Source organism: Trachypithecus francoisi, unplaced genomic scaffold, assembly GCF_009764315.1.
Source record: "Trachypithecus francoisi isolate TF-2019V2 unplaced genomic scaffold, Tfra_2.0 Lachesis_group1, whole genome shotgun sequence".
Classification (NCBI taxonomy): Eukaryota; Metazoa; Chordata; class Mammalia; order Primates; family Cercopithecidae; genus Trachypithecus; species Trachypithecus francoisi.
In genome coordinates this window covers 56370416-56396797 of record NW_022681454.1, presented here as the reverse complement: position 1 = coordinate 56396797, position 26382 = coordinate 56370416, and the positions used below count along the sequence as shown (strand labels likewise).

The 26382-nt window shown below is 43.6% G+C and overlaps 2 protein-coding genes across 2 annotated transcripts in view; one reads left to right on the top strand and one right to left on the bottom strand.

Annotated features, from left to right (window-relative positions):
• Positions 1-14380: 14380 nt before the first annotated feature.
• On the bottom strand, positions 14381-17691 carry LOC117085441 (translation initiation factor IF-2-like). The gene is made up of 2 exons (XM_033214354.1): positions 16144-17691; positions 14381-15593 (listed from the first exon to the last, which is right to left on the bottom strand). Exon 1 carries the CDS (start codon positions 17689-17691, stop codon positions 17116-17118), a length of 576 nt encoding a protein of 191 aa, XP_033070245.1. The 3' UTR covers positions 14381-15593; positions 16144-17115.
• A 41-nt stretch (positions 17692-17732) lies between these two features.
• The window catches only part of SEPTIN11 (septin 11), a 95088-nt gene continuing 86438 nt past the window's right edge, over positions 17733-26382 (top strand). The window contains 1 exon segment of the mRNA XM_033214348.1: positions 17733-17908. Within this exon segment, the coding sequence (XP_033070239.1) occupies positions 17882-17908 (27 nt within the window). The 5' untranslated portion in view covers positions 17733-17881.

Sequence of the window (26382 nt, the reverse complement as noted above, 5' to 3'; positions counted from 1 at the left end):
TTTCTCTTGTGGGCATTTAGTGCTATAAATTTCCCTCTACACACTGCTTTAAATGTGTCCCAGAGATTCTGGTATGTTGTATCTTTGTTCTCATTGGTTTCAAAGAACATCTTTATTTCTGCCTTCATTTCGTTATGTACCCAGTAGTCATTCAGGAGCAGGTTGTTCAGTTTCCATGTAGTTGAGCGGTTTTGATTGAGTTTCTTAGTCCTGAGTTCTAGTTTGATTGCACTGTGGTCTGAGAGACAGTTTGTTATAATTTCTGTTCTTTGACATTTGCTGAGGAGTGCTTTACTTCCAATTATGTGGTCAATTTTGGAATAAGTGCGATGTGGTGCTGAGAAGAATGTATATTCTGTTGATTTGGGGTGGAGAGTTCTATAGATGTCTATTAGGTCTGCTTGGTGCAGATGAGTTCAATTCCTGGATATCCTTGTTAATTTTCTGTCTCGTTGATCTGTCTAATGTTGACAGTGGAGTGTTGAAGTCTCCCATTATTATTGTATGGGGGTCTAAGTCTCTTTGTAAGTCTCTAAGGACTTGCTTTATGAATCTGGGTGCTCCTGTATTGGGTGCATATATATTTAGGATAGTTAGCTCTTCCTGTTGAATTGATCCCTTTACCATTAAGTAATGGCCTTCTTTGTCTCTTTTGATCTTTGATGGTTTAAAGTCTGTTTTATCAGAGACTAGTATTGCAACCCCTGCTTTTTTTTGTTCTCCATTTGCTTGGTAGATCTTCCTCCATCCCTTTATTTTGAGCCTATGTATGTCTCTGCATGTGAGATGGGTCTCCTGAATACAGCAGACTGATGGTCTTGACTCTTTATCCAGTTGCCAGTCTGTGTCTTTTAATTGGAGCATTTAGTCCATTTACATTTAAGGTTAATATTGTTATGTGTGGACTTGATCCTGCCATTATGATATTAACTGGTTATTTTGCTCGTTAGTTGATGCAGTTTCTTCCTAGCCTCGATGGTCTTTACCTTTTGGCATGTTTTTGCAATGGCTGGTACCGGTTGTTCCTTTCCATGTTCAGGGCTTCCTTCAGGGTCTCTTGTAAGGCAGGCCTGGTAGTGACAAAATCTCTAAGCATTTGCTTATCTGTAAAGGATTTTATTTCTCCTTCACTTATGAAACTTAGTTTGGATGGATATGAAATTCTGGGTTCAAAATTCTTTTCTTTAAGAATGTTGAATATTGGCCCCCACTCTCTTCTGGCTTGTAGAGTTTCTGCTGAGAGATCTGCTGTTAGTCTGATGGGCTTCCCTTTGTGGGTAACCCGACCTTTCTCTCTGGCTGCCCTTAAGATTTTTTCCTTCATTTCAACTTTGGTGAATCTGGCAATTATGTGTCTTGGAGTTGCTCTTCTGGAGGAGTATCTTTGTGGCGTTCTCTGTATTTCCTGAATTTGAATGTTGGCCTGCCCTACTAGGTTGGGGAAGTTCTCCTGGATGATATCCTGAAGAGTGTTTTCCAACTTGGTTCCATTTTCCCCCTCACTTTCAGGCACCCCAATCAGACGTAGATTTGGTCTTTTTACATAATCCCATACTTCTTGCAGGCTTTGTTCATTTCTTTTTCTTCTTTTTTCTTTTGGTTTCTCTTCTCGCTTCATTTCATTCATTTGATCCTCAATCGCTGATACTCTTTCTTCCAGTTGATCAGTCGGTTACTGAAGCTTGTGCATTTGTCACGTATTTCTCGTGTCATGGTTTTCATCTCTGTCATTTCGTTTATGATCTTCTCTGCATTAATTAGTCTAGCTGTCAATTCTTCCACTCTTTTTTCAAGATTTTTAGTTTCTTTGCGCTGGGTACGTAATTCCTCCTTTAGCTCTGAGAAGTTTGATGGACTGAAGCCTTCTTCTCTCATCTCGTCAAAGTCATTCTCTGACCAGCTTTGATCCATTGCTGGCGATGGGCTGCGCTCCTTTGCAGGGGGAGATGCGCTCTTTTTTTTGGAATTTCAAGCTTTTCTGCCCTGCTTTTTCCCCATCTTTGTGGTTTTATCTGTCTCTGGTCTTTGATGATGGTGACGTACTGATGGGGTTTTGGTATAGGTGTCCTTCCTGTTTGATAGTTTTCCTTCTAACAGTCAGGACCCTCAGCTGTAGGTCTGTTGGAGATTGCTTGAGGTCCACTCCAGACCCTGTTTGCCTGGGTATCAGCAGCAGAGGTTGCAGAAGATGGAATATTGCTGAACAGCGAATGTACTTGTCTGATTCTTACTTTGGAAGCTTTCTCTCAGGGGTGTACTCCACCCTGTGAGGTGTGGGGTGTCAGACTGCCCCTAGTGGGGGATGTCTCCCAGTTGGGCTACTCAGGGGTCAGGGACCCACTTGAGCAGGCAGTCTGTCCCTTCTCAGATCTCAACCTCCGTGTTGGGAGATCCACTGCTCTCTTCAAAGCTGTCAGATAGAGTCCTTTACGTCTGCGGAGGTTCCTGCTGTTTTTGTTGTTGTTGTTGTTAACTGTGCCCTGTCCCCAGAGGTGGAGTCTACAGAGACAGGCAGGTTTCCTTGAGCTGCTGTGAGCTCCACCCAGTTCGAGCTTCCCAGCAGCTTTGTTTACCTACTTAAGCCTCAGCAATGGCGGGCGCCCCCCCCCCAGCCTCACTGCTGCCTTGCAGTTAGATCGCAGACTGCTGTGCTAGCAATGAGGGAGGCTCCGTGGGCGTGGGACCCTCCCGGCCAGGTGTGGGATATATTCTCCTGGTGTGCCCATTTGCTTAAAGCGCAGTATTGGGGTGGGAGTTACCCGATTTTCCAGGTGTTGTGTGTCTCAGTTCCCCTGGCTAGGAAAAGGGATTCCCTTCCCCCTTGTGCTTCCCAGGTGAGGTGATGCCTCGCCCTGCTTCAGCTCTCGCTGGTCGGGCTGCAGCAGCTGACCAGCACCGATTGTTCGGCACTCCCTAGTGAGATGACCCCAGTACCTCAGTTGAAAATGCAGAAATCACCGGTCTTCTGTGTCGCTTGCGCTGGGAGTTGGAGACTGGAGCTGTTTCTATTCAGCCATCTTGCTCCGCCCGCAGCATCATCTTTTAATTATACAAAAATATTCAGTGTTTTAGAAGAAATGCACCAGTATATTAATGTGTTTTTCTCTGAGAGGTTGGCTTATTAAAGATTCTAAGATTTTTATAAATAAACAATGTACCTACATATATACGCACTCTCTCTCTCTCTATATATATATAATTTACCTAAATATCAACAAATTGAAAGAAATAATATTTAAATCCAGATACCAGTATGAACCCTGTTATTACATAGGACCAGGGAATGAATTGATAACACATTAAAATTCAACCCCTTTCTATTAGGAAACTTCATCTGATTGAGGAAGATGATGATAAGAAGAATCAGAGAGAAAGGTGATCAGATCCAGTTTGGGATCCAATGTGGGGTTAACCCTAAAAAGAACTGATGAACTTGGCTTCTTTTTTTCTCCCCAACCCTTCTGCTAGGGCCAATCTGATTCTTGTCCAGTTATCCTTATAGCTCCCTTAATTATTATTATCATGAATTTGCTCCTACTGAAACTAGAATATCATTGGACAACAGTAGCCATGTCAAACCTTCATAAGGGTGCCAACCCTTCCATTTTTCTAAGTTGACTTATTGGGTGGAAATTACTGTTTACTGAATGTCTACCATATGCACAGCCTTGTAAGAAAAATGAAAAATTGTAAAATGTGGTTAGGCAAAAAAAAAAATTAAACAATAGTTTAACAGTGATGTAACAATTCAAAGTCATTCCAGGATAGTACACCACCACACCAGAGGCAGGATGAGAGTGGCAAGTGTATGGGTTTAAGAGTCAGATCAGTCTCTACCACTCTTTTGTTGATGTGTGACTTTGACATATGTTATAGACCCAATGAGCATCAGTTTTCTCATCTGTAAAATGGAGATAATAATAACTACCTGTGGTGTTCAGCCTCCATGACAGTTTCTAGTGATCTTGCCTTCTGGTATTCACACTTCCCATAGTCATCTCCTGCATTGAATAGAGCTAATATGATAACCAATAGGATATTGTAGGAATGATACAGTATAATTTTCTAGGGTGAAGTCATGAGAGACCTTGTGGTTTCCACCTCGCTCTTTGCTCTGTCTTGGATTACTTGTTTTGGGAATGTCCGCTGCCATATCATAAGGACACTCACTTAACCTTATGGTGAAAACTACATGGTGAAGAACTGGGTCCTCTCACCAATATCCAGTGCCAGCTTGCCATGCATGTGAGTGAGCCATCTTGGAAGCAGATCTTTAGCCCCTTCCACACCTTCAAATGACTGCAGCCCTAGCCAGCATCATGACTGCCATGCCATAAACCCTGAGCCAGAACCACCTAGGTAAGCCACTTCTGATATCCTGACCCACAGAAACTGAGATAATCACTGGTGACTGTTTTAAGCCACTACATTTTGGGGGTAATTTGTTATGCAGCAATAGCTAACTAATACTCTAGATTATGACATATTAGTGTTTTTTATTTGCTTTATCTGCTGCTCCAACATCAGACAATTGAGAGTGCAGGGTCTGGGACAGCATCTTTGGGAAAGAGAAGGGATGCTGGGAGTTATAGACAGAGGTGCAATTTGTATATGAGGGGGCATAAGGATAGCCCTGGTGGGGAGATTTGGTTTTCTCTGGAAGCAGGAAGCATGAAATAGCTGCTAGAGGAAATGACAAGTAATAGAGAAAACAAAAACAGGGTTAGACAGCATGAATGTATTGTCATCTGAGCTGCAGGGTTCTTGTCTTTCTCCATCAATTCTCTGTGATCTAGGGGATAAAAGGATTAAAATAAGCAGCAACTAGGGAAAGACCAAGGGAAAAGTTCAATGGCCAAGAGCATTGGCAGGGAGGACTGATGCCCGTGGTTGTAACATGTGAATTACTTCTACCTGAACACTAGGATTAGTGATTTACACTGTGAAATGACTATTGGTACTAATATTTGGTACAAAAAATGTCAATTTCATATAGTTCAACCCGTATTCATTCTAAAGAGTAAATCTACATCTTCCTGGAGGAGTTTGGATGGTTGAGATCACTGATGAGAAAGAAGCAAGTTTCTTAAGAAAGCACATTTTGAGAAAAACCCCTACAGATTAAAGCAGATTTTCCAATGTCTGCAACATGTAAACTTTTTTTTTTTTTTTTTTTTTGAGATGGAGTCTTGCTCTGTAGCCAGGTGGGAGTGCAGTGGTGTGATCTCGGCTCAGTGCAACCTCCGCCTCCCGGGGTCAAGTGATTCCCCTGCCTCAACCTCCTGAGTAGCTGGGACTACAGGCGTGCGCCACCACGTCCAGCTAATTTTTTGTATTTTAGTACAGATGGGGCTTCACCATGTTGGCCAGGATGGTCTTGATCTCCTGACCTCAGGTGATCTGCCTGCCTCGGCCTCCCAAAGTGCTGGGATTACAGGCATGAGCCACCATGCCCGGCCCACGTAAACTCTTAAAATGTTTTAAAAATAGATATACATGCACATAATTTAAAAAGGAAGATACAGAAACATGAAAGAAGGTAAGTAAGTCTCCGTCTGCACTAATTGTTTTCAGCCACAAGTAATAGAATCCTGACACCTGATTGGTAGGGAAATGTATTCATTCTCTTACCAGAGATGGGAGATGGGGTTCAAAGTTAATTTAGCAGCTTCACAGTATTATCAAGGACACAGATTCTTTCTGTTTTTCTACTCTGCTCTCTACTGCCTGGTCTTCAGCCTAAGGCTAAGTTATTTCATAGTTGTCAAATGGAAACAGTTGGGCTTCATCCTTCCTTATTTGTGTCCAACAGGACAGAAAAAAAATGACTTTCTGTGAATTTCTCCGTAGAGTGAGAAAGCAAATTCTAGAAGCTTCCAGCAAACCTCTCCTCTGCTCTCCTCTCATTCACTGGACAGAATTGGGTCACACATCTCTTCTTTAACAAATCACTGTCAGGGGAAAGGAATCATACCTGTAACAATCAGCATCATCCCTGGCTAAAAAGTCCATTTTTCAAATACATTTATGTAGAATGGATGTCGTTGAGTCACTCACAATGTTCATCACCTTGACCCACACCTGCCCCATGGGCTCTTTCACAAAGGCAAACAGTATTCCCAATCTCTAGTGCATCCTTCTGAAGATGCATGTTCATTTAGATGCATTCTCTTCCCTTTTTACAGGAATGGTAGTGTAGCATACACGTTGTCTTACACATTTTTTTTTTTTAAATAGTATACACTATTGGTAAATGTTTAATGAATAAATGCTAAGTTCAGAAACATATATTTTGTAAGTCAGATGGCTTTTATCCTAATTATGCATTTTATTGTTTGCCTTTTATACTCCACTAGCATTAAGGTGTTTTTTTGTTTGTTTGTTTTGTTTTGTTTTTTAAGTTCCAGCAATTTCAGTTTTACTAAGGGGAAAATAAGGAAGAGTCTTTGTATGGACTGGGGCCAGGGTATTAAAGGGGATCAGCAGATCCTGGGTGCCAATATAGTAGCGGCAGCAGACAGAAGAGAATCCCAAGGGGTATATAAAATAATAACAACAATAATAGTGCCTCCTATGTGCCACATTGTGCTAAACATATATTCAGTAAGAACCAAATTGGGGCCGGGCGCAGTGGCTCACACCTGTAATCCCAGCATTTTGGGAGGCCCAGGCAGGTGGATCACGAGGTCAGGAGATTGAGACCATCCTGGCTAACACGGTGAAACCCCGTCTCTACTAAAAATACAAAAAATTAGCTGGGCGTGGTGGCGGGTGCCTGTAGTCCCAGCTACTCGGGAGGCTGAGGCAGGAGAATGGCATGAACCCGGGAGGCAGAGCTTGCAGTGAGCCGAGATCGTGTCACTGTACTCCAGCCTGGGAGACAGAGCGAGACTCCGTCTCAAAAAAAAAAAAAAAGAAACAAGTTGGGTGTCCTTAGTCGGCTGTCTCTTCACAACTAATGATTCTCCTTCAAATGCTAGACCTTATGATTTGTAGTGTTTTAACAATGGAGGTGATTCTCTTAGCCTTTGTGAGTGAAACTCCAAGAACTATATTAAGAAAGATATGAGTACTAAGGAGGCAACATAGCTTGTTGATGAGAGATGTGGGTGGTGTAGGTAACAAACTCAGGCTTGAATCCTAGCTCTACCACTTACTAATTTCACAGTGCTAATTAGACATTGGATAATGTGGAGGATTTTGTTTTGTTTTTTGTAGAGATGGGTCCTTGCTATGTTGCCCAGGCTGATCTCAAACACCTGGCCTCAAGCCATCCTCCTGCCTTGACCTCCCAAAGTGGATAATATTCTTATTGTCTCTATGCTTCAGTATCCTCATCATAAAATAGAGAAATACCAGAGGATTGCTTTGATGATTAAATGAGGGATGCATACAAAGTACTTTGCATGGCGCCTGACACAGAATAAGCATTCAACAAATCTAAGCAAAAGTTTGATGGCATGTGATAACTTCTAGAGAAAGAGGTCCACTCTTACAGGTTCTGATATCACAAAAACAATACTGGTACAGCAATTTAAGATTTTTTTATTGATGTATAACTTGTATACAACAATACATACCCATTTTAAGTGTACAGACAAATGAATTTTGACAAATTCATTTACTCATCTAATCATCACTATAACCATGATACAGAACATTTTTATCACTCCAAAAGTCCATCTTGTGCTCTTTTCAAGTTCATCCTCCTTACCTGATACCCCAAGCCACCACTGTTTTGCTTTCTGTAACTATAGTTTTGTGTTTTTCGAATTTCATATATGTTGAATGATACCATTTGTAATTTTGGGGTCTGACTTCTTTCACTCAGAAAAATGTATTTGAGATGTATCTACATTTTGCATGTATCCATGGTTTATTTTATAGCAAAGTAGTGTTCTATTATGTAAATATAGGCATCACAATTTGTTTATCAGTTAACCTGTTGTTGAACTCTGGGGTTGTTTCAGTTTTTGGCTACTATGCATAAAGCTGCTATGAATACTTTTTTGTGGACTCATTATTTCTGTTGTGTAACTATTTTTTAGTGTAAATGTAGAGTCATATGGTAAATATATGTTTAGCTGTATAAGAAACTGTCAATCTGTTTTCCAAAGTGCTTGTACATTTTGCATGTTCACTAACTGCAATGGTTTGGATGTGGTCTGTCCCTACCAAAACACATGTTGAAATTTTATCCCCAGTGTGGTAGTGTTGGGAGGTAGGCTAGCGGAAGGTGTTTGGGTGAGGGAGATGGATCCCTCAAGAACAGATTAATGCCCTCCTACAGATGTGAGGGAGTTCTTGCTCTGAGAGAATGGATTCGTTCCCATGACAATAAGTTGTTAAAAATGAGTTTGGCTTCCTTGGTTTCTCTCTCTTGTATCCTCTCTCACGATGTAATCTTTGCACACACCCTCTCATTCTGCTTTCTGTCATGAGTTGAAGCAACATGAGGCCTTCACCAGATGCAGCTGCCCAATCTTGACTCTTCTAGCCACCACAATCATAAGCCCAATAAACCTCTTTTTTAAAGTAAAATACCCAGCCTCAGGTATTCTGTTATAGAAACACTAAACAAAGACAGCAACAAGGCATCAGAGTTCCAGTACTCCACATCTTCCTAAACAACTGGAATCATCCGTCTTTCCAATTTTCACCATTCTACTAGAAGGCATACAATTGTACTTTAATTTGCATTTCTCTGATAACTAATGATGTTGACCACCATTTCACATGTATGTGGCCAAACATAGATCTTCTTTTATTATGTGGATGTTCACATATTTTGTCCATTATTACTATTTTTTGCAAATAGTGCAGGTATTTTCCCCCAGTCTGTGGCTTACCTTTTTAGTTTCTTAATGGTGTATTTTGAGGAGCAAAAATTTGAATTTTGATAATATCCAGTTGGTTAGTGCTTTCTGTGTCTCCTCTAAAAAATTGTTGCCTAACCCACAGTCATGAAGAATTTTTGTTTTCTTCTAAACAAAGCTTTACTGTTTACATTTAGGTTTATGATCCATTGGATTCAATCTTGTGTATAGGTGAAATAAGGTTTGAGGTTACTTTCTTCTATATGGATATCCAATAATCCCACCATGATTAGTTGAAAAGACTATCCTTTCCCACAAAATTATCTTGGCACTTGTGACGACAATCAATTGACCATATGTGTCTATATGTAGACTTTCCATATGCTCTTCCATTGGACTATATGATTGTATGTTGGCTGATTCCATGTCTTGATTATTGTAGCTTTTTAGTTAAGTATTGAAATTGTACAGTGGAAGTTATCCAACTTCGTTCTTTTTCAAAATTGTTTTGGCTAGCTAGCATAGGTCTTTTGTGTTTTCACATACATTTTGCAATCAGATTGTTAGTTTCTATTTTTAAAAAAGCTTGCTTGGATTTCAATTGAGATTATATTGAATCTGTAGATCAATTTGGGGAGAATTACATCTTAACAATGTTGAGTCTTTCAATCCATGATCATGGTAGATTTCTCCATTACTTATTTCTTTAATTTCTCTCAACAGAGTTTTATGGGTTTTTAGAGTACAGATCTTACATGTATTTTGATCAATTTATCTCTATTTTGTTTTTGATATTGTTGTACAATGATTGTTTATATGGTTATTTCATTATAATAATGATCCTATGAGATAAATATGAGCTTCATTTATTAGTTAAAAAAATGGAGCTCAAAGGGATCAAAAGGTTGGCTTAATATCATATGACTGGCTAATCCCATTTCTGGAAATGGATCTTGCAGATATAATTTCATATGTTCAAAATGACTAGCACAAGGTTATTATTGTAGCATGGTTTATCATGATAAAAGACTGGAAGAACCTTGAGTTTATCCATGAGACTTTATCAACGATACAGCCTTAGAAACAGTAGGCAGCTGTACAAAAGAATGAAGAAGATAACTGTGTATCTATATAAAAGGAACTACAAAATATATTAAGTAAAAAAAAGGTACACAATGTTACACATAGTATATTTTTTGTTTCATGTGCAATATGGGGTAAGGTAGGAAATAAGGAAACATATTTATATCTGCTACAAGTTGCTTAGAAAAACTCTGGAAAGATACATGAGACAATAATAAACTATTTACTTCTTGTTGGGAGGCATGAGGACTGGATAGATGGTGAATAGAGTGGAAACTTCATTCTGCATCATTTTATGTTTTTTAAAAAACTGTGTAAGTATATTACCTCTGAGACTGCTGATTTCCTCCTAGTGCCCATTTTTCATTTCTTCCCTTTACAAGTAGGACATCCCCCCTGAGTTTCTGAAGGACATATCCTAGCCTCCCCTGCAGCTAAGTACATTCCTGGGACTGAGTTTTTGCCAGTGGAATGTGAACACAAGGGACTTATGTTATTTCCATGTCACTTCCTTAAATGGAAACTAATATGTTCTACTTTCTTTTCTTCACCCTTTCCATGGCCTAGAATGTGGATATGGTGCTGGTGAGATTGTTTTGATCAGAGTAGATGAGGTAACAATCAGAAACAAACATCTAGGCTGGGTGCAGTGGCTCATGTCTGTAATCCCAGCACTTTGGAAGGCTGAGGCAGGTGGATCACCTGAGGTCAGGAGTTCGAGACCAGTGTGGCCAACATGGTGAAATCCCGTCTCTACTAAAAATACACAAAAATTAACTGGGTGTGGTGGTTTGCACCTGTAGTCCCAGGTATTTGAGAGCCTGGGGCAGGAGAATCACTTGAATCCAGGAGGTAGAGTTTACAGTGAGCTGAGATCATGCCACTGCATTCCAGCCTGGGTGACAGAGCAAGACTGTCTCAAAAACAAAACAAAAACCCATCTATTTTTCTTTAACCAATGACTCTTGGAATAGTCCCATTATAGCAGCTTAGCCTATACCCAAATACATCAACTTAAAAATTTTTCGTAGCTCATGATGTTTGGCAGTGTAGGAACATGAATGCAAGCGTCCTGACTCCCAAGCCCTTGTTTTCTCTGCTGATGAGTAGGAAGGCAGCCTTGCAATGGCTGGTTCATTATCTTCCTAAAGTGTGGAATGATGATGCATGAAGCATAACCTGCCAAAATTCATGATACTAACCAACCTACAACCACTTCTGCTGATTCAGATGGGACTAAATAAAACACAGACAGAAGTAAGGTGAAATATAATGCTGATGACTTTTGAAATCTCAGCCTGGAAAGAGAATTAGTGGCAAAGCAAATTCAACTTGGGAAAATTAACAAAATGAACATAATCCAATGGGTATCGGTACATGAGTTGGCAAGGAAATTATGACTGAAATACTGTAAGTCAAGGAAGTTTTACCTCATTCAAAAGGAACAAATCTACAGTAAGGGAGATGAAGGTGCAGAGTAACCCCTGCATCAGAGAGTTATTCAGCTGGTAGAAATGGACAATGGTAGAATGGTAGATAGCAAATAGGATGAGACAAAAGGTGAGGTGTAAGTGACATGGCTGTCAGAATATACAAGTGCATATGATTCTCTTCTAATTCAGTGGCAGTATCTAGTATTCAGAGAGACTTCCACCACATAAATTTTCTAGGCTCATGAAAAAGAATAATAGCTGTCACCACAATGGCCACAGGGAGAAAGGAATTATCTGAGAAGGAGCAATGCCAGAGCCAGGGGGAACTGACCCAGCTCCAGGGCTGGCTGCCAAACAGAGTGGCCAGCAGGCCAATCTTACTCTAAGGAGCATGTCACTATACAGGACGTACTTATTGCAATCAGATTTTTAAAAGAGTGTGCTTTAAAGAGTAGCACAGCCTATAAGGATGGAAATGACCCTGCAGGCTTAGATAATTTTTGCCTTTAAAAAGAATACCAAGACATTTTTAAAAATTTATTTTTTGTTTTTCAAGTAATATTTGCCACAGGAGGGTGAACAAGAAAGGATGGAAGCTACTGCTTGCTGCTGATGACATAATGCTATCAGATGACAAAGAAAAGGTAAAACTCAAGTTTTAATTTTATTTGTCTCCTCTCTCAGAGAGACTGTTTTAATGAAAAAAGGTAGAATAAGCATGACTTAAAGGCTACTAACATCCAGCATGGCAAACAAGCAATCAATTGCTTTAAATGAGTTTCCAGGCCTAAATGAATTATCCATGAAAGAAATTTCATAAGTGATCATAAAGGTAATTACTCACTTTCCAGAAGCCAGAGAAAAATAAGAAATGTCAAAAGATTGAAGAGGGTCAAATCTTGTCTTGATTTTCAAAGAGATAAAAAGTGGTAGGGGCAAAGAAGAGTCAGAGAATTATTGGTAAATTTAACATTGCCTAGCAATTTTCTAGAATGATTTTTAAATGCATTTTTTTTTTAACAAAGAAAAGAAGAGATAATCAGTGGAGCCTATGTGAGTTTATAAATGACAGTTTCAAAGTTTTTGCCTATCTATTTTTTTTTTTTTTTTTTTTTTGAGATCGAGTCTCCCTGTCACCCAGGCTGGAGTGCAGTGGCGCCGGATCTCAGCTCACTGCAAGCTCCGCCTCCTGGGTTTACGCCATTCTCTTGCCTCAGCCTCCTGAGTAGCTGGGACTACAGACGCCAGCCACCTCGCCCAGCTAGCTTTTTGTATTTTTTAGTAGAGACGGGGTTTCACCGTGTTAGCCAGGATGGTCTTGAACTCCTGACCTCGTGATCCGCCCGTCTCGGCCTCCCAAAGTGCTGGGATTACAGGCTTGAGCCACCGCGCCCGGCCCTGCCTATCTATTTTTATCAGAATCTCAGTGGATCCTGTATCCTGTAAACTTGCTGAGTTCGTTTATTACTTTTTTTAGTGGACTCCTTAGGATTTTCTGTATGTTTGTGTTATCTGTGAATAGAGAGTTTTACTTTTCCTCTCAAATGTAGATGTGTTTTACAACATTTTATTGAACACTTTTACGTATTATGTTGCAGAAGGAGTTCAGGATCTGTTGTCAGTTAAACCGCCCAAAATTAAAGTGGCAAAAGCTAACTTACCCATTTTGTGTGTGTGCTTTTGTTTGTTGTTGTTGTTTTGAGACTCAGTCTTGCTCTATTGCCCAGGCTGGAGTGCAGTGGTATGATCTCAGTTCTCTGTAAACTCTGTCTCCCTGGTTCAAGTGATTCTCATGCTTCAGCCTCCCGAATAGCTGGGATTACAGGTGCCTGCCACCATGCCCGGCTACCTTTTGTATTTTAGTAGAGATGAGGTTTCACCATGTTGGCCAGGCTGGTCTCAAACTTCTGACCTCAAGTGATCCGCCCACCTTGGCCTCCCAAAGTGCTGGGATTACAGGTGTGAGCCACTGTGCCCAGCCTCCTGTTCTTCTTGTATCCCTTTATAATTAATCATTTTTATGGTAGTCAAGAGTGATCTAGTCTTAGGGTTCTTTGACTGTAAACCACAGAAATAAATCTTAGATAACTTAAGCCAGAAAACAAAAAAATATAGACCCCATAAACTGTAACAATTTGCCAAAAAGTAAAAAAGAATGTACGGCTTGCATAAACTGTAACAGTTTGTACTGTCTTTGTGTCACTTGATTCAAGATTCAAATGTAACAGTATCTAATTGGCCAGGCTCAGATCACATACTTTCTTAGAGTGTATGTACTGTGGTGATGAAAGGAAGGGTGTGATGGAAAGTCTCTTCAGGAGCTTCTTATTGAAAGTAAATTAAATTAATTTTTTTGGACATGAGGTCTTGCTATGTTGCCCAGGTTGGAGTACAGTGGCTGTTCACAGGCTCGATTGTAACACACTACAGCCTTAAACTCCTGGCTTTAAGTCATCTTCCTGCCTCAACCTCTTGAGTAGCTGGGACTACACCATGCCACCACAGCTGGCGAGGAACTTCTTTTTTTTGTTTTGTTTTGAGATGGAGTCTGGCTCTATCACCCAGGCTGAAGTGTAGTGGTGAGACCTCCGCTCACTGCAACCTCCACATTGTGGGTTCAAGTGATTCTCCTGCCTCAGCCTCCTGAGTAGTTGGGATTAAAGGCATGCGCCAGCACATCCCACTAATTTTTGTATTTTTAGTAGAGATGGGGTTTCACCATGTTGGCCAGGCTAGTCTCGAGTTCTTGACCTCAGGTGATCCACCCACCTTGGCCTCCCAAAGTGCTGGGATTACAAGGTATGAACCACCACGCCTGGCTCAGAACCTCTTTTTTAAGAGGCATTTATTTTTTACCAAGTTGGAACATTCATTGGAAAAGCTCTCCAAATAAATTGGAGTTCAATTAAAAAGGGAATAGACCCTACATTTCTAACAATGTCAAATATTCACTGTAGCTGTTTTCTAAAATGCAAATTTTCTTTGCTTAAAGACCTCCTTGACTCTTCATTACCTTAGTATGGCAATAAAAATCATTCATTTCCTAGCTTTTACCCTCATCTCCAACTCAAAATTTATTGAATATATCAGACCATGTGACAGAAGCTAATAGATAAAAAAGTACTCTTACCTTGAGACATTCATAGTCTAGTGACAGAAGCGTGATAGTACAACCACTTCTTGATTGCTTAACATGTCTAAAGCAGAGTTTACCAGCAATAATACCTGGGGTCGCCATAAGTCCTTGTTTTTCCTATTGTCCCGGCATCATTACTATCAGCACAAACCCCCTTTTTCCAATCTCAAATGTTTCTCAGTTTGGATGGAAATTATAGGTCATTCTAACACTAATAATACAGTATTTTCTCAGTTAACTCTCAAAACAATTCTGTGAAGGAATGAGATGTTACATTCCTACTGGATAATGTGAGTAGAGTTTTATAAAAAGACTATTTGCAAAGGTGTGTGCAAAATGAAGGGAAACCATAGGAGTTTACTCTGGGTCACCCTAGGGAGGGATACTGACTGCTTCCTTTGGTTGAGGGATGCAGCCAGCCTGCTATGGTGCCATAGCAAGGGGGCCAGGGGGGAATAAATAACCCTGCTCCTTCCTCTTTGTTCCATTGCTCTTGCTTCCCAGTGCCTTAACTCAAGAGGAAGGTAGAGGGAAAGAAAGTCCATTGAGTTAAGGCTCCAAAGGACAGGCAGCAGGTTGGAGAGCGGATCTGGCTAACAGAACATGTCCTCCACCAGGACTCACTGTTATTACCCTATTTTACAATAGAAAAAAAAAATGAGATGAAGAAAGTTTAACTTATTTAATACAACAAAGCTAATAAGTGATCATCTGCAGCTTAAGTGCCAGGTTCTCCCCACTCTGCCACTCTCTCATTAAGGCTCCTATATTCTAGCAATGCCAGAATATCCATCCCCCCGCCCATAGCATCCTCACATCCTAAATGAGATGTTGGAATATGTAACCTTGAGTTTTGTTGATTAGAATAAACTAACCTACCCACCAACGTAGGGCATTGACTTTCTTATAATCTAAGCAGATGAGCTTACAGCATATACATTCACAAAATAAATAAGTACAAAATAAAAATTTAATAAACAAATTCTACAGTCTCTTCTGGTCAAGATAACACACAGTTCCTTTGCAATTGCCCTTACATCCGGTTGGCAGTGTGTGGAGCCCTCTTTTCCTAGGCCTTACAGGAGGCCTCTGGTCCATGGGCAGTGCTGCTGCTGTCTGATCCTCCTTATGGAGAAAGAACAAAATGTCCCCGTACCAGAGCTGCAGAAGAAAAAGTATTTGTCTTCCCCCTCCCTTTGCACAGCACCCATCTGTGTCTAATCTTATTATTATATATTTTTTGAGACGGGGTCTCACTCTGTCACCCAGACTGGAGTGCACTGACGCGATCTCGGCTCACTGCAACCGCCGCCTCTGGAGTTCAAGCGATTCTCCCACCTCAGCCTCCATAGTAGCTGGGACTACAGGCAAGCGCCACCATCCCCGGCTAACTTTTGCATTTTTTTTTTGTAGAGACGAGGTTTCACCATGTTGGCCCACCTTAGCCTCCCAAGGTGCTGGGATTACAGGCGTGAGCCACCGCGCCCGGCCCATTTATGTGTAATCTTAATTCAACACTTATTGAGCGCCTACTGTATGTTTGGCATAAAATGGTGGTACCTAACTTCAAAAGATTTGGAGTCTAGAGGGCAGAAATTGAAGAGGTTGGTGCTCTGCACGTCTGAGTCCGCCCACAGACTGAACAAGCAAGCTCTGTGTCGGCGCCGCCCCTCACCTTTCTTACATGGCCGGACTTTTCTCTGGCGGTTCCACAGCTGTCCTTCCAGTGGAATTCAGACGGCGTGACTGAGCCCCTCGCCTACCTACCGGCGCAAACCAGTATCAGTTCCGCGGCAGCCAGACCCGCTCCCGGAGACGACTGACCCTTAGCCCAAGGCTGCGGGGGCGTCGGGAGTCTTGAGGCCCACCCGAGGCAAGGCCAGCGGGACAGGGAGACTCAAGGCCCCCGGGGATCTGGGTGTTTTAAGACTCAGGTCAGACTCTGAGGCGCCCCAGTCTAGAGACGGTTTGTCTTTTGCCTAATTCAGGAGGCCAGGCTGTCCCTGGGGGCGTCGTCCCGAGGGCCGATCACAGCCCTTCCCTCCTCACCACTTTCCCTGTGCTTCCACCCAACTGGTTCCCCGCTCTGTCCGTCGCTGTCCTCAATCGCCTTGTTGTCGTGGGCCCCCTTTCCGGCCCACGAGGGGCCGAGGGGATCCACAGCTTATCTGACAAACCTCGCTGCCCCACACGCACCGGGACCTCGCCATTCTGCCGGCCCCTCAGACAGGCAATAACACTCCAACATCTGCTGGGAAAAAAATCTTCCCCACGCGGGAGGCGTTCCCAGTCCCACGCGCCTACAGTCGCACCCACTTGAGCCACCCGCCTGGTGCTGTCGCCGCGCCCTCCAGCCGCAGCCCCAGCGCGCACGTCTCCGGGTCTCTGGGTCTGTCGCCAGCGATCGAAGTCGGCTGATCCCCCAAGTGTGACCGCTCCAGTGACACCCAGGGGAGGCCTCGGTCCCTACGCTCTAGAGCAACCAATGGCTGCCTTAATTCTTCAGCGGGGGCGTTTTTTTTCTTCCTCCCAAGCAGGCGGCGGTTGGGTCAGCCTCAGGCAGCAGCGACTACTACGGCCTCTTCCTCTCCAATGGAATCCCCTGTCCGCCCGCGCGCCACAGTAACAGCTTCCAGATGCCTGTCTTTTAGTCTCCCTTCTCAGGGGGAGCGGTGGGCGACCGAGTGCGGCCTGGAAGGCCCCCACGTGGGAAGAGAAGACTTGAGGAGGGGCAATTCTTCCAGTGAGGAGACGTGGAGTCCCTCCCAGCCGCACTTCGGTCGCCCACCGCTCCGCCTGGTGGCCCGCAGCCCCTTCCAGTCCGGCTTCTCCGGGTGGGGCGTGCTAGTCCGGGGCTAACTTTCCGCCAGGTGTTGTCCCTGCGACCCGTCTTTCCCTGGCCGCCCTTCCTTCTCCCGGCGGCCACTGGAGCTGCCGGCTTCGTGGGGCGCGTGGCGGCCCCGGGGCTAGGAGCTCGCGCCCAGGGTTTTACTCGGATTCCGGCACCTGATGGAGCGGGGAGTGGCGGCCAGCGCACAGGCTGGGGGCATCTCATGGCAGCGGAGAGGGTCGTTTTGGGGCGGAGGGGCGAACCCTGCGGCCGGGGCCAGCGGAGCGGGACTCGGAGCCCGCCCACCATCCTCCCGCCCACCACCGCGGCCCGACGCGCAGGCTCACACCCCTTCCTGGGGAAGCGAATGGTCCCTTCCAGGCGGGTGGCCATGTTGCTCTAATAAAGCGGGAGGGGCGGCGGCGTGGGGGGAGCAGATGCCGCTGGCTGCGAGCGGAACTCCGGCTAGCAGAGCGCAGCCGCAAGGGAGACGCGAGGGAGGCGAGCGGGAGCTGGAGCACTAGCAGTAGCCGGAGTCGGCGGAGAGCACCCGGGCGCAGCCGGAGCCGGTGCCGCAGCTGCGATGGCCGTGGCCGTGGGGAGACCGTCTGTGAGTGCTGGGGCCTCGCCTGCTGCTCCTCGGGCGCCGGGTGGTCTCTGCTCTGGGGCGGGTGTGGTGGGGACCACAGGGAAGCCGGGCGGGGACTCGGCCCCGCAGCGGCGGCTGTGGGTGTGTGCACGAATTTGGGCGCGTGTCTGGGGTCGGGGTGAGGAGCCCAGGGGCTTAGTTACGTGATGCAACAGTGGATCGCCTCGTCGCGCCCCTCTTCTGGGGATGCGAAAGAAAAAGGACCCCTCTCCTGTTCCCTTTAAAATGATTCTTTGAGGCGCGTCGTGTCTCAGCCGCCTCCCTCTCCTGGCGCACCTCTTCCCTCGTGACAGCCAGAAGGGCGCCGAGTTCGGGGCTTTCCTCCCGTCTCCCCCGCGCCGAGGGGGCGCTCAGGGCGTGGGAATTGAGAGCTGAAGCGCTGCGTGTGGTACGGCTGTAGAAGCGGGTCAGAGGGGTGGGATTTCCGTGGTGGCCTCCCCAGCGCATTGTGAGATCCCTGACACCCTCGGGCATCCACCCGGGTGAGCGAGCCCTGCCCAGGATGTGGACAAAGCCCCAGATAACACACACAAAGTTTTCTGGAGGCTCCCTTGTGGTGTGGGTGGAAGGACTGAAATGTTCTGCGGCTGAAAGGCCGGGGGCGGCGGGCCGAGGAGGCTGGGACGCGAGGAAGAGGAAGGGCGGGCGGGTGCGTGAAGAATCCAGTGCCCCATGGCGGGAGGGAGGAGAGTAGGAAGGAGGAGATACCTTTGCTCCGAGTGTGTGGGCCAAGGCGCCGCGCCTACTGGGGTGCAAGACTCGGTCCGCGCCCCGGGGCCGGGCCGGAGGGGAGCGGGACTCCGAGGGTGCGGTTCAGTGGCCGCTCCGCATCCCCAAGTGAAAGGCGGAGGAAGGGGCGCCGGCGGCCTTTCCTTTTTATTGGAAGGAGCGGAGCTGGGTGGGAAAGGCGGAGTCCTCCTGTTTTCCCTTTCCCCTTTTCTTGTCGATGTTCACAGTCCACTCTCACCTTACTGGCTTTGCGGGGGCCTCGGGCGAGGTCCTTCCCAGTCTATCACCTCCTCTTCGCTTTCTCTTCTTCCCTTTCCCACAACTGTGCAGCTGCAGGTGGTGGCTCGGGAGATTTTGTAGTTACGGACGAAAGACTTACTGAGATACTGGAAGCTCGGAAATCCCAGAAATGCAAGGCTGTGCTCTCAGGCTCCCGGCTCTTCCCCCCTCCCCGCCTAACTCCTCCCCAGATACGCGCGCCTTTTGCATCCTACCCCCTCGCGAGAAGTTCATGGGTCCCTTTGCGGATTCTAATTCGGTTTGGTGGTTCGGCTGCCAGCGGTGCTTTCAAAGACGTTTTCTGCAGTCAGAAGACAACAGTGGTCATATCGAATCATAACTGTCTTTTAGGCCTTTTCAACTCTACGATTTAATGACATGGCTCTTTTAAGAATTCTGGTCTTCTTTTGCACATAAATTGTGCTCTTGATAATTAGTGGTCACACGTAGATTATTGTTACCGAGGGAATTTGCATAGTCTCTGGGCTAGTCGTTTTATTTTTTGGTGAGAAAATTGAGGTCTATAGAGGTCAAATTTATCTGGTTAAATTACTCTTACCCTGCCCGCATTATGCCTATTAGCAAGGCATAGATTCAGAGAACTAAAATAACAATATCTGCTTTAGAGAAATTGGTAAGCGTTTAGGAATGCAAATATTCAGTGGGGGTGTATGTCTTTTTCAGTAACACCTATTATTGCTGGTGCATTCTTGAGGGATGGAGAAGGTGGAAGAAATAATTAGCTGCACATTTTCTATAAATTAGTTCATATGTGTCAGTTAAATAGAAACAGTATGTGGATTTAAGGTTTAGTTGTGTGGCCATAATCATATCCAACACCAAGTCGGCCAGCCATATGTGAGCTTAATCCCACAGAATTCTTATGTTACACCTCCCTCTTCAGATAATAGAGGAGATTTTTTTAAGTATATGTGCACAGAGGAAGTGACTTTCTGTGCACTCCCTGTTGTCATTGGAATTAAATTACAACCTAAAGATAGAAGACTTTTCTTTCGGAAACCTAACGTATGGGTGATTAGGAATTGATTATAAAGTTACAAAGTCTACAGAAAATGTATGATCACATTTCACAGAGAATTGTTGAAGCCTTTCAGTTTGTTCATTGGGTTACTGTCTTAAGTGCGGTCTCTGCAGTTATGGCTTTAAAACAAAGTCAGTGAATGGGGAAGATTCTTCAGACATAGCTCCATGGAATCTACACTGCATCTTTAAAGTTAAGAGTTCTCTGGCCCTCCCATTTCCTTATCTAGTCTGTGATTTCACCAAAAGAAAGGAAGGGTGTGCTGAGGGAAAAGAACCACTCCAAAGTTGATTTATGTGTGAACGGAGTTTCCCTAGTTATTTCTTTAATTAGATTTTTTAAAAAGTTATTTAGGACAACAGGAGCATATCTCCTTTCCCGATAACTACCTCTCCCCTCCAGACTGAAGCAAAATGTAATCTGAATAACTTACCCTGAATTTTCAATATACTTGAATGAGAACATCTGAGTGTGATATCCCAGGTAAATATGACATTTTAGTGGACAAAAATGCTTACATGTCAAATACACTATTTTCTATCTTATGAAATGGTTATATTCTGTTACAAACCATTCAGACCGCAAGTCTAAATTCAGTTAAGTTTAGGTGGATTTGTTATTGACTGCAAAACAAAAGCTTCAATTTAGTGTGATACTGTTTATTTCAGTTTTAATTTTGATCCCTAGCTTCTCCATTTCCCCAGTGATGGTTTTTGGGCTTAGCCCTAAGAAGACCCTGAAGCACATCTGCTGTTTGCCTGGTATAACTGAAGATTAGCAAGAACATTTTACCCCCAAGGGATGTGTCTGCATTTTGGATGAATTAGCATTTTTGCGTCCAAGTCCTGGGGCAGCTATTATCTTTATTTTAAACAGACATGGCAATTCACTCTACTTGAGAATCAGGCTTTATGTAGCTGATCGACTCTCTTAAGCTGTAGTGTTCATCAGTTTATAGATTCTAGGAGCTGAAAGGAACTTTAGAAGTCACTTGGGTTAGCCTGCTCCCCAGTACAGAAATATTTCTTACTTTATCCCTAACAAAAAGTATGTTTAAACTTCGCTGGTGGTGGATATTTCCCTATGATATCCTTCAAGAAATGCACTTAACTGCTCTTTTATCTGTTGAGCATATAAGGAAATGGAAAACCAAGTTTCTATTTGCTCATTTAACACCATTTATTAAGCACCTGCTATGTGTCAGGTACTGTTCTAGGTGTTGGGGATATAGCAGTGGACAAGAAATTTTCTTCTTACCAGGAACTTTATTATTTGAGAGATTTGGTGTATTCAAGTGACAGACTTCAGTGTAAATGTGTAAAATCATTTAGGGAGAAAAGGAATTATATGCCTATTGCTGACTCAGCAAATATGATTCAGGTGAAGGATCATATCTGTCTGAGGATAATTATAGGCAATTCCTAAAGATGAGGTCCCTCTTCAAGGGCAGGGAGTGTGGGAAGGGGAGGAGTACTGCCAATAAAATGTTATTTTCCCTTGTTATAAAACTGCCATTTTTGTGACTTGAAAATGTGGCCCCAGATGGATGGCTGTGGTCGGTGTGCCTGGAGAAACATGAATGGAGCCAAGAAAGGTCCAGGGGAGGGCCACCTAAATAGTAAAGGGGCTGTCATCTCAGGTTGGTTTTCAAAAATTAGAACTTTTTAGTCAGTGATATAAATTATACACACTGAGGCTCTATAAGCAGTTATTAAGAAATGCAAGAAGTGTCTGAGGTACAATAATCTCTCCTTTTAAAATCTTTTGAAAGCTATAGATTGGCTGGGCGCGGTGGCTCAAGCCTGTAATCCCAGCACTTTGGGAGGCCGAGACGGGCGGATCACGAGGTCAGGAGATCGAGACCGTCCTGGCTAACACGGTGAAACCCCGTCTCTACTAAAAAATGCAAAAAAATTAGCTGGGCATGGTGGCAGGCACCTGTAGTCCCAGCTACTCGGGAGGCTGAGGCAGGAGAATGGTGTGAACCTGGGAGGCGGAGCTGGCAGTGAGCTGAGATCCGGCCACTGCACTCCAGCCTGGGCGACAGAGCAAGACTCCGTCTCAAAAAAAAAAAAAAAAAAGCTATAGATTAATTTTATCTTTTAAATTATATTCTTTAAAAATGATATGTCTACATTACAGTGAAAAGGAAACCCAAGGAATTGATTAAAAGAACAAAACTGCCCATATCCCACTATCCTGATATAGTAGCTCTTAGGTGGTTAGTCTATTTCATCACTTTTTTGAGCAAATATGACCCATCTTGTATTAACTGCTACCTAGAAACCAAATTGTGTGCCTGAATGAGTCCTATGTGACCATTTGAATAATCTTAGAATAAAGGAAGTGGATGCTTAGTGTTTGGGCATGGGCCATCCTATGTCTGTGAAAGGAACAAATGATTGTGGGACTCTGCTGTTTCCTTGATTTGGATGGCCTACTTGATTGATTGCCAAAAGACCAAGTGTTTATACTCTACCCAATGATGATGTCACACTGATCATGATCATCGGATTTAGACTGTGGCACAGGCGACAGAGTTTTCTGTGCCTGTGTTTCTCTTTATAGGGCTCTAAACTTGGTTGGGGATAGATGCCGCTCTTGGATTTTATCATTTTATTGGGATCCATCTTTCATAGTCTTAGCTAGACCTGTCTCAAATGGGGTCAGCAAAGCTGAACCCTTATTTAAATGAAACCCAACACATCTAAAGCTTCTCTCCTTTTTCCCAAGGAGATCTACTTTACAATATAATTGATACCCTCCCCCACCCCCTTTTAAAAAGTCTGGATTGACAGAAAACTCCCAACTAAACAATACTTCCCCTGACCCACTCATGCCTGCTGGCAGCCCATCAATGCAGCTGCTGTTGAACATAAAAACAATACTTGGGCTAAGGTGATAGAGACAGACTTCTAAAAGGAATTTGCTGGGAGATCTAAAATAAAATTCACATTGTTCCAGGCTTGGCCTGAGATAGAAATCAGAAGTCTGTTCCCTGATATGACAAAGCCAAGGCACTAGAGCCACCTCCTTTTAGGATTGACGCCAGTGCGTGTGAGCACATCGCTCAAGCCAAATGGCACAGGAAGTCCAGTTGTGTGGACACATTCTGCCCACCTGCTGAACTGTGACTGGGTGGGATGGAGTGTGAAACATTGAGAGAGGGGCAGGCTGAGGTGGAGAGGTAGAAAAGAGACCATATTCCAAAAGGACCATTTGTGGTATCTGACAAGTAGGAGCTTTGTTTGTTCTTGTCTGTGTGTGATTTCTTTTTTCTTTTCTTTCTTTTCTTTTCTTTTCTTTTTTTTGCATTTTTATTGTACAAAAAGGAAATGAAAAAATATATAGCACAACATTAAAATTTACCTACTTGTTTTTGATAAGTAACGTTCCTTTGGGAATAATTATTTTTTTTCTCTCTTATAGAAGTTGAGGCACAATAATATAGATAGGTTAGAAATTGAAAAACAAAATAATCCCCAACACCCTAACACATCAGTACTCATTCTTGGCTTTCCAACCCACCTGTTTTATCAGACATTTCTTGTGTACCTTCTATATGCAGGTGCTGAAATTATGTTGGTGTGTACTTGAGTGCAATCTTTGCTGCTCTCATGACATCTCTCTATAGGCTGAGTAAGCAATAGGATTTAGCAAGGAAAGGGAGATGGGGAGGTGGTTGTGGAAGTGTTCCAAGCCCAGGAAACAGCATCTGCCAAACTCTGGAAGTGAGGGAGAGACTCTTAAAGAAATCCAATGTAGCCGGAACGTCAGCATTAGGGTTGGGTAGGGAGAGTGGACAGACAAGAGGCTGAGTAGGTGGGAAGAGACTCAGTTGTGCGGTGCAATCTTTATGGGCATGTATTTACTGTGTAACTCTTTAAATGCTTCATATTCCATCCACCCTTTGTCCACAACTTAAGATATCTCAGATCCTTGAAATTGGTTGAAGGAAGACAAAGAAAATCTGCAGACTACTAATTCTTCAGGATTCAGCAGGAGAGATGAGAAAAGATCAGGGGAGCTGATTCCTTTCATGCCCAAACTGAACCTTTAAAGAATAGAGGAAACGAAGACTGACAGAGGACACAGAGAAGGAGTGACAACATATGACAACAACAATGCTAGATCTTCCTCTGCCCAGTTTTGTGCATTGAGCCTTTCCTCAGGATTCAGAAGTTATTATTTTCTTAGACCTAAGCAATTGAGTCCTGAAGAGTGTGGTGGGGCTGGGGGGAAGATGGTAGGACTCCTTCCACCTTGGACTTCAAGTGGCAATCAGTGTTCTCCAAAAAGGAAATTAAAAACTCATTGGACTTTATGAAAACAGGAGAAAAGTCTGTTAAAAGCCAGGGTTTCCTTAAGACTTCATGCTGTTTTCATTCATCTCATCTCTTTGAGTATTGTCTTCATACCAGTATAAAATTTTGTGAATCTCATTAAGGTACTCATTAAATTTACTCTTACATGCTGTTGGGGGGCAAAAGGCTTGACCAAAAACAACTGTGCACAGGAAGCTTGTTCAGCATCTTTATTTTAAAATTTATTCAATTCAAATTACTGTCGACACAATTATCTCACTTTATACTCACAAAATACCTGAGAAGTAATATAGAGAAGGAAAATGAGGCAGGAAGAAGTTGTCAGCTAATCTGCTACAGCGAATTTGTGGGAGAGCTAGGCTTTGGAACCAAAGGCTCTTAGACCAACGTGTGTACACATCTCCCATCTGATTCAGTCAGTTAAGCTAAACTACCTTGCGGTGACGAATTGGCCCCATGTTTTGGTGGCTTACATGGAAAGCATTTATTTCTCATGCAGCTTTCTTGTCTGTTCCACCCTCGGAGGTCTGCTGCATGCTGCATTGCCTCCAGGACCCAGGCTGAGGGAGTATCCTCTATGTGGGCATTGCCAGCCTGGTGGCAGAGGGCAAAGAGACATGCCGAACCCTGGTTTCTCAGGAGCTGGCTTCTCAAGCTCTTAGATGGATCACTTCCATGCAGATTGTATTGGCCAAATTAAATGGTCATTTCTAAATTCAAAAGGATGAGGATAGAGAATCCTCCTGTAAAGAGTGGCTCTGAAAGACATTTGGCCAGGCTTGAGGGCCATCAGCTGGGGAAGTAAATCCCCCTCTAGGGAGGGCAGTGAATGTTTTGAGTAATAACAGTTGGCTAGATTCCTAGTCAAGGAATCTACTATGAAGCCGAGTATTTATTTTTAAAATTGTATCCCTATCTGTAAGGATTTTTCTCCCTCTCTTTGGTCTGCTCTCATTCTAGCTGGGCATAGTAGAATGGTGTGTGTGTGTGTGTGTGTGTGTGTGTGAGAGAGAGAGAGAGAGAGAGAGAGAGAGAGAAACAGAGAGACAGAGAGAGATAAGAGTTAGGCAGCCACAGTGAATTGAAGGCAGAGTGTGAATTCTCGTACTCACTGGTGGTGAGCTTCCAGGGACGTCACCATCAAGTAAGTGATAGGTGGTAACCTTCTGAAAGGCCTTCTGTGCTGCTCTCTGGTGGCCTCAGCTGTGGAACTGTACTCTCTGGGACATGGTTCTGAGGCCATTAGGACTTCCAGCTGCTTGACAGAATGATTTCTCTTGGGACCTCGGCCCTTTGGACCTTTCCCAGCCATCTGTCCCTAAATGCAGATGAATCAGATGGCAGCCTTCTTTCCCTTGCTCTGTTTTTCTCTCTACTGATAGGCCATAGTGTATAGCATTTGGGTGAAGAATGTGGGCTCTGGAGCCAGGTTGCTCCGGTTCTAGAGTATCAGTTTTACCATTTAACAAGCTTTGTGTCCTTAGGCAAGTTACTTCCCTCATCTGTAAAACAGTAACAGTACTTCCCTCAGAGAGTTACAGATTAAACCAGTTAGTACACACATAGTGCTTACACTGCTGCCTCAACATTCATCCTCAATAAAAGTTATCTCAGGAAAATGGTGCTGAAATAATAATGGCTTTATACTGAAGACTGGGCTCAAACCAGAACTGCCACCCCACCCCACCCCAGTGGGAACTGAGCAGTTGCCCCTTCTCTTGCACACCTGAACCACACAGGCTTCCCATTTTCTAATCAGATCGCACCTTAGAGGCACAGATCAAACATACCCTCCATGAAGCCTCCACCCATGAATCACCAACATTTTGGTGATTTTTATTTATTTGAATTGCTGACAACACTTACGTGTCATCCACATAGTGATCAGGAGTCCCCACCCCACCTTTCCTTAAGTTACCTTTTAACAAAAAGTAACTATCAAATATAATTGTGAACATAAAAAACAAAACAAAAAAACCTTATTACCTACCATGAGCAATATGTTCCGCTAGCCCTTCGCCACAGTCTTGTATTCTTAGTCTATATAGCCAGACTTAAGG

Coding starts and splice junctions, on each gene's coding strand:
- LOC117085441 (XM_033214354.1), bottom strand. CDS start 17,691: ATGGCCACCCGCCTGGAAGGGACCATTCGCTTCCCCAGGAAGGGGTGT.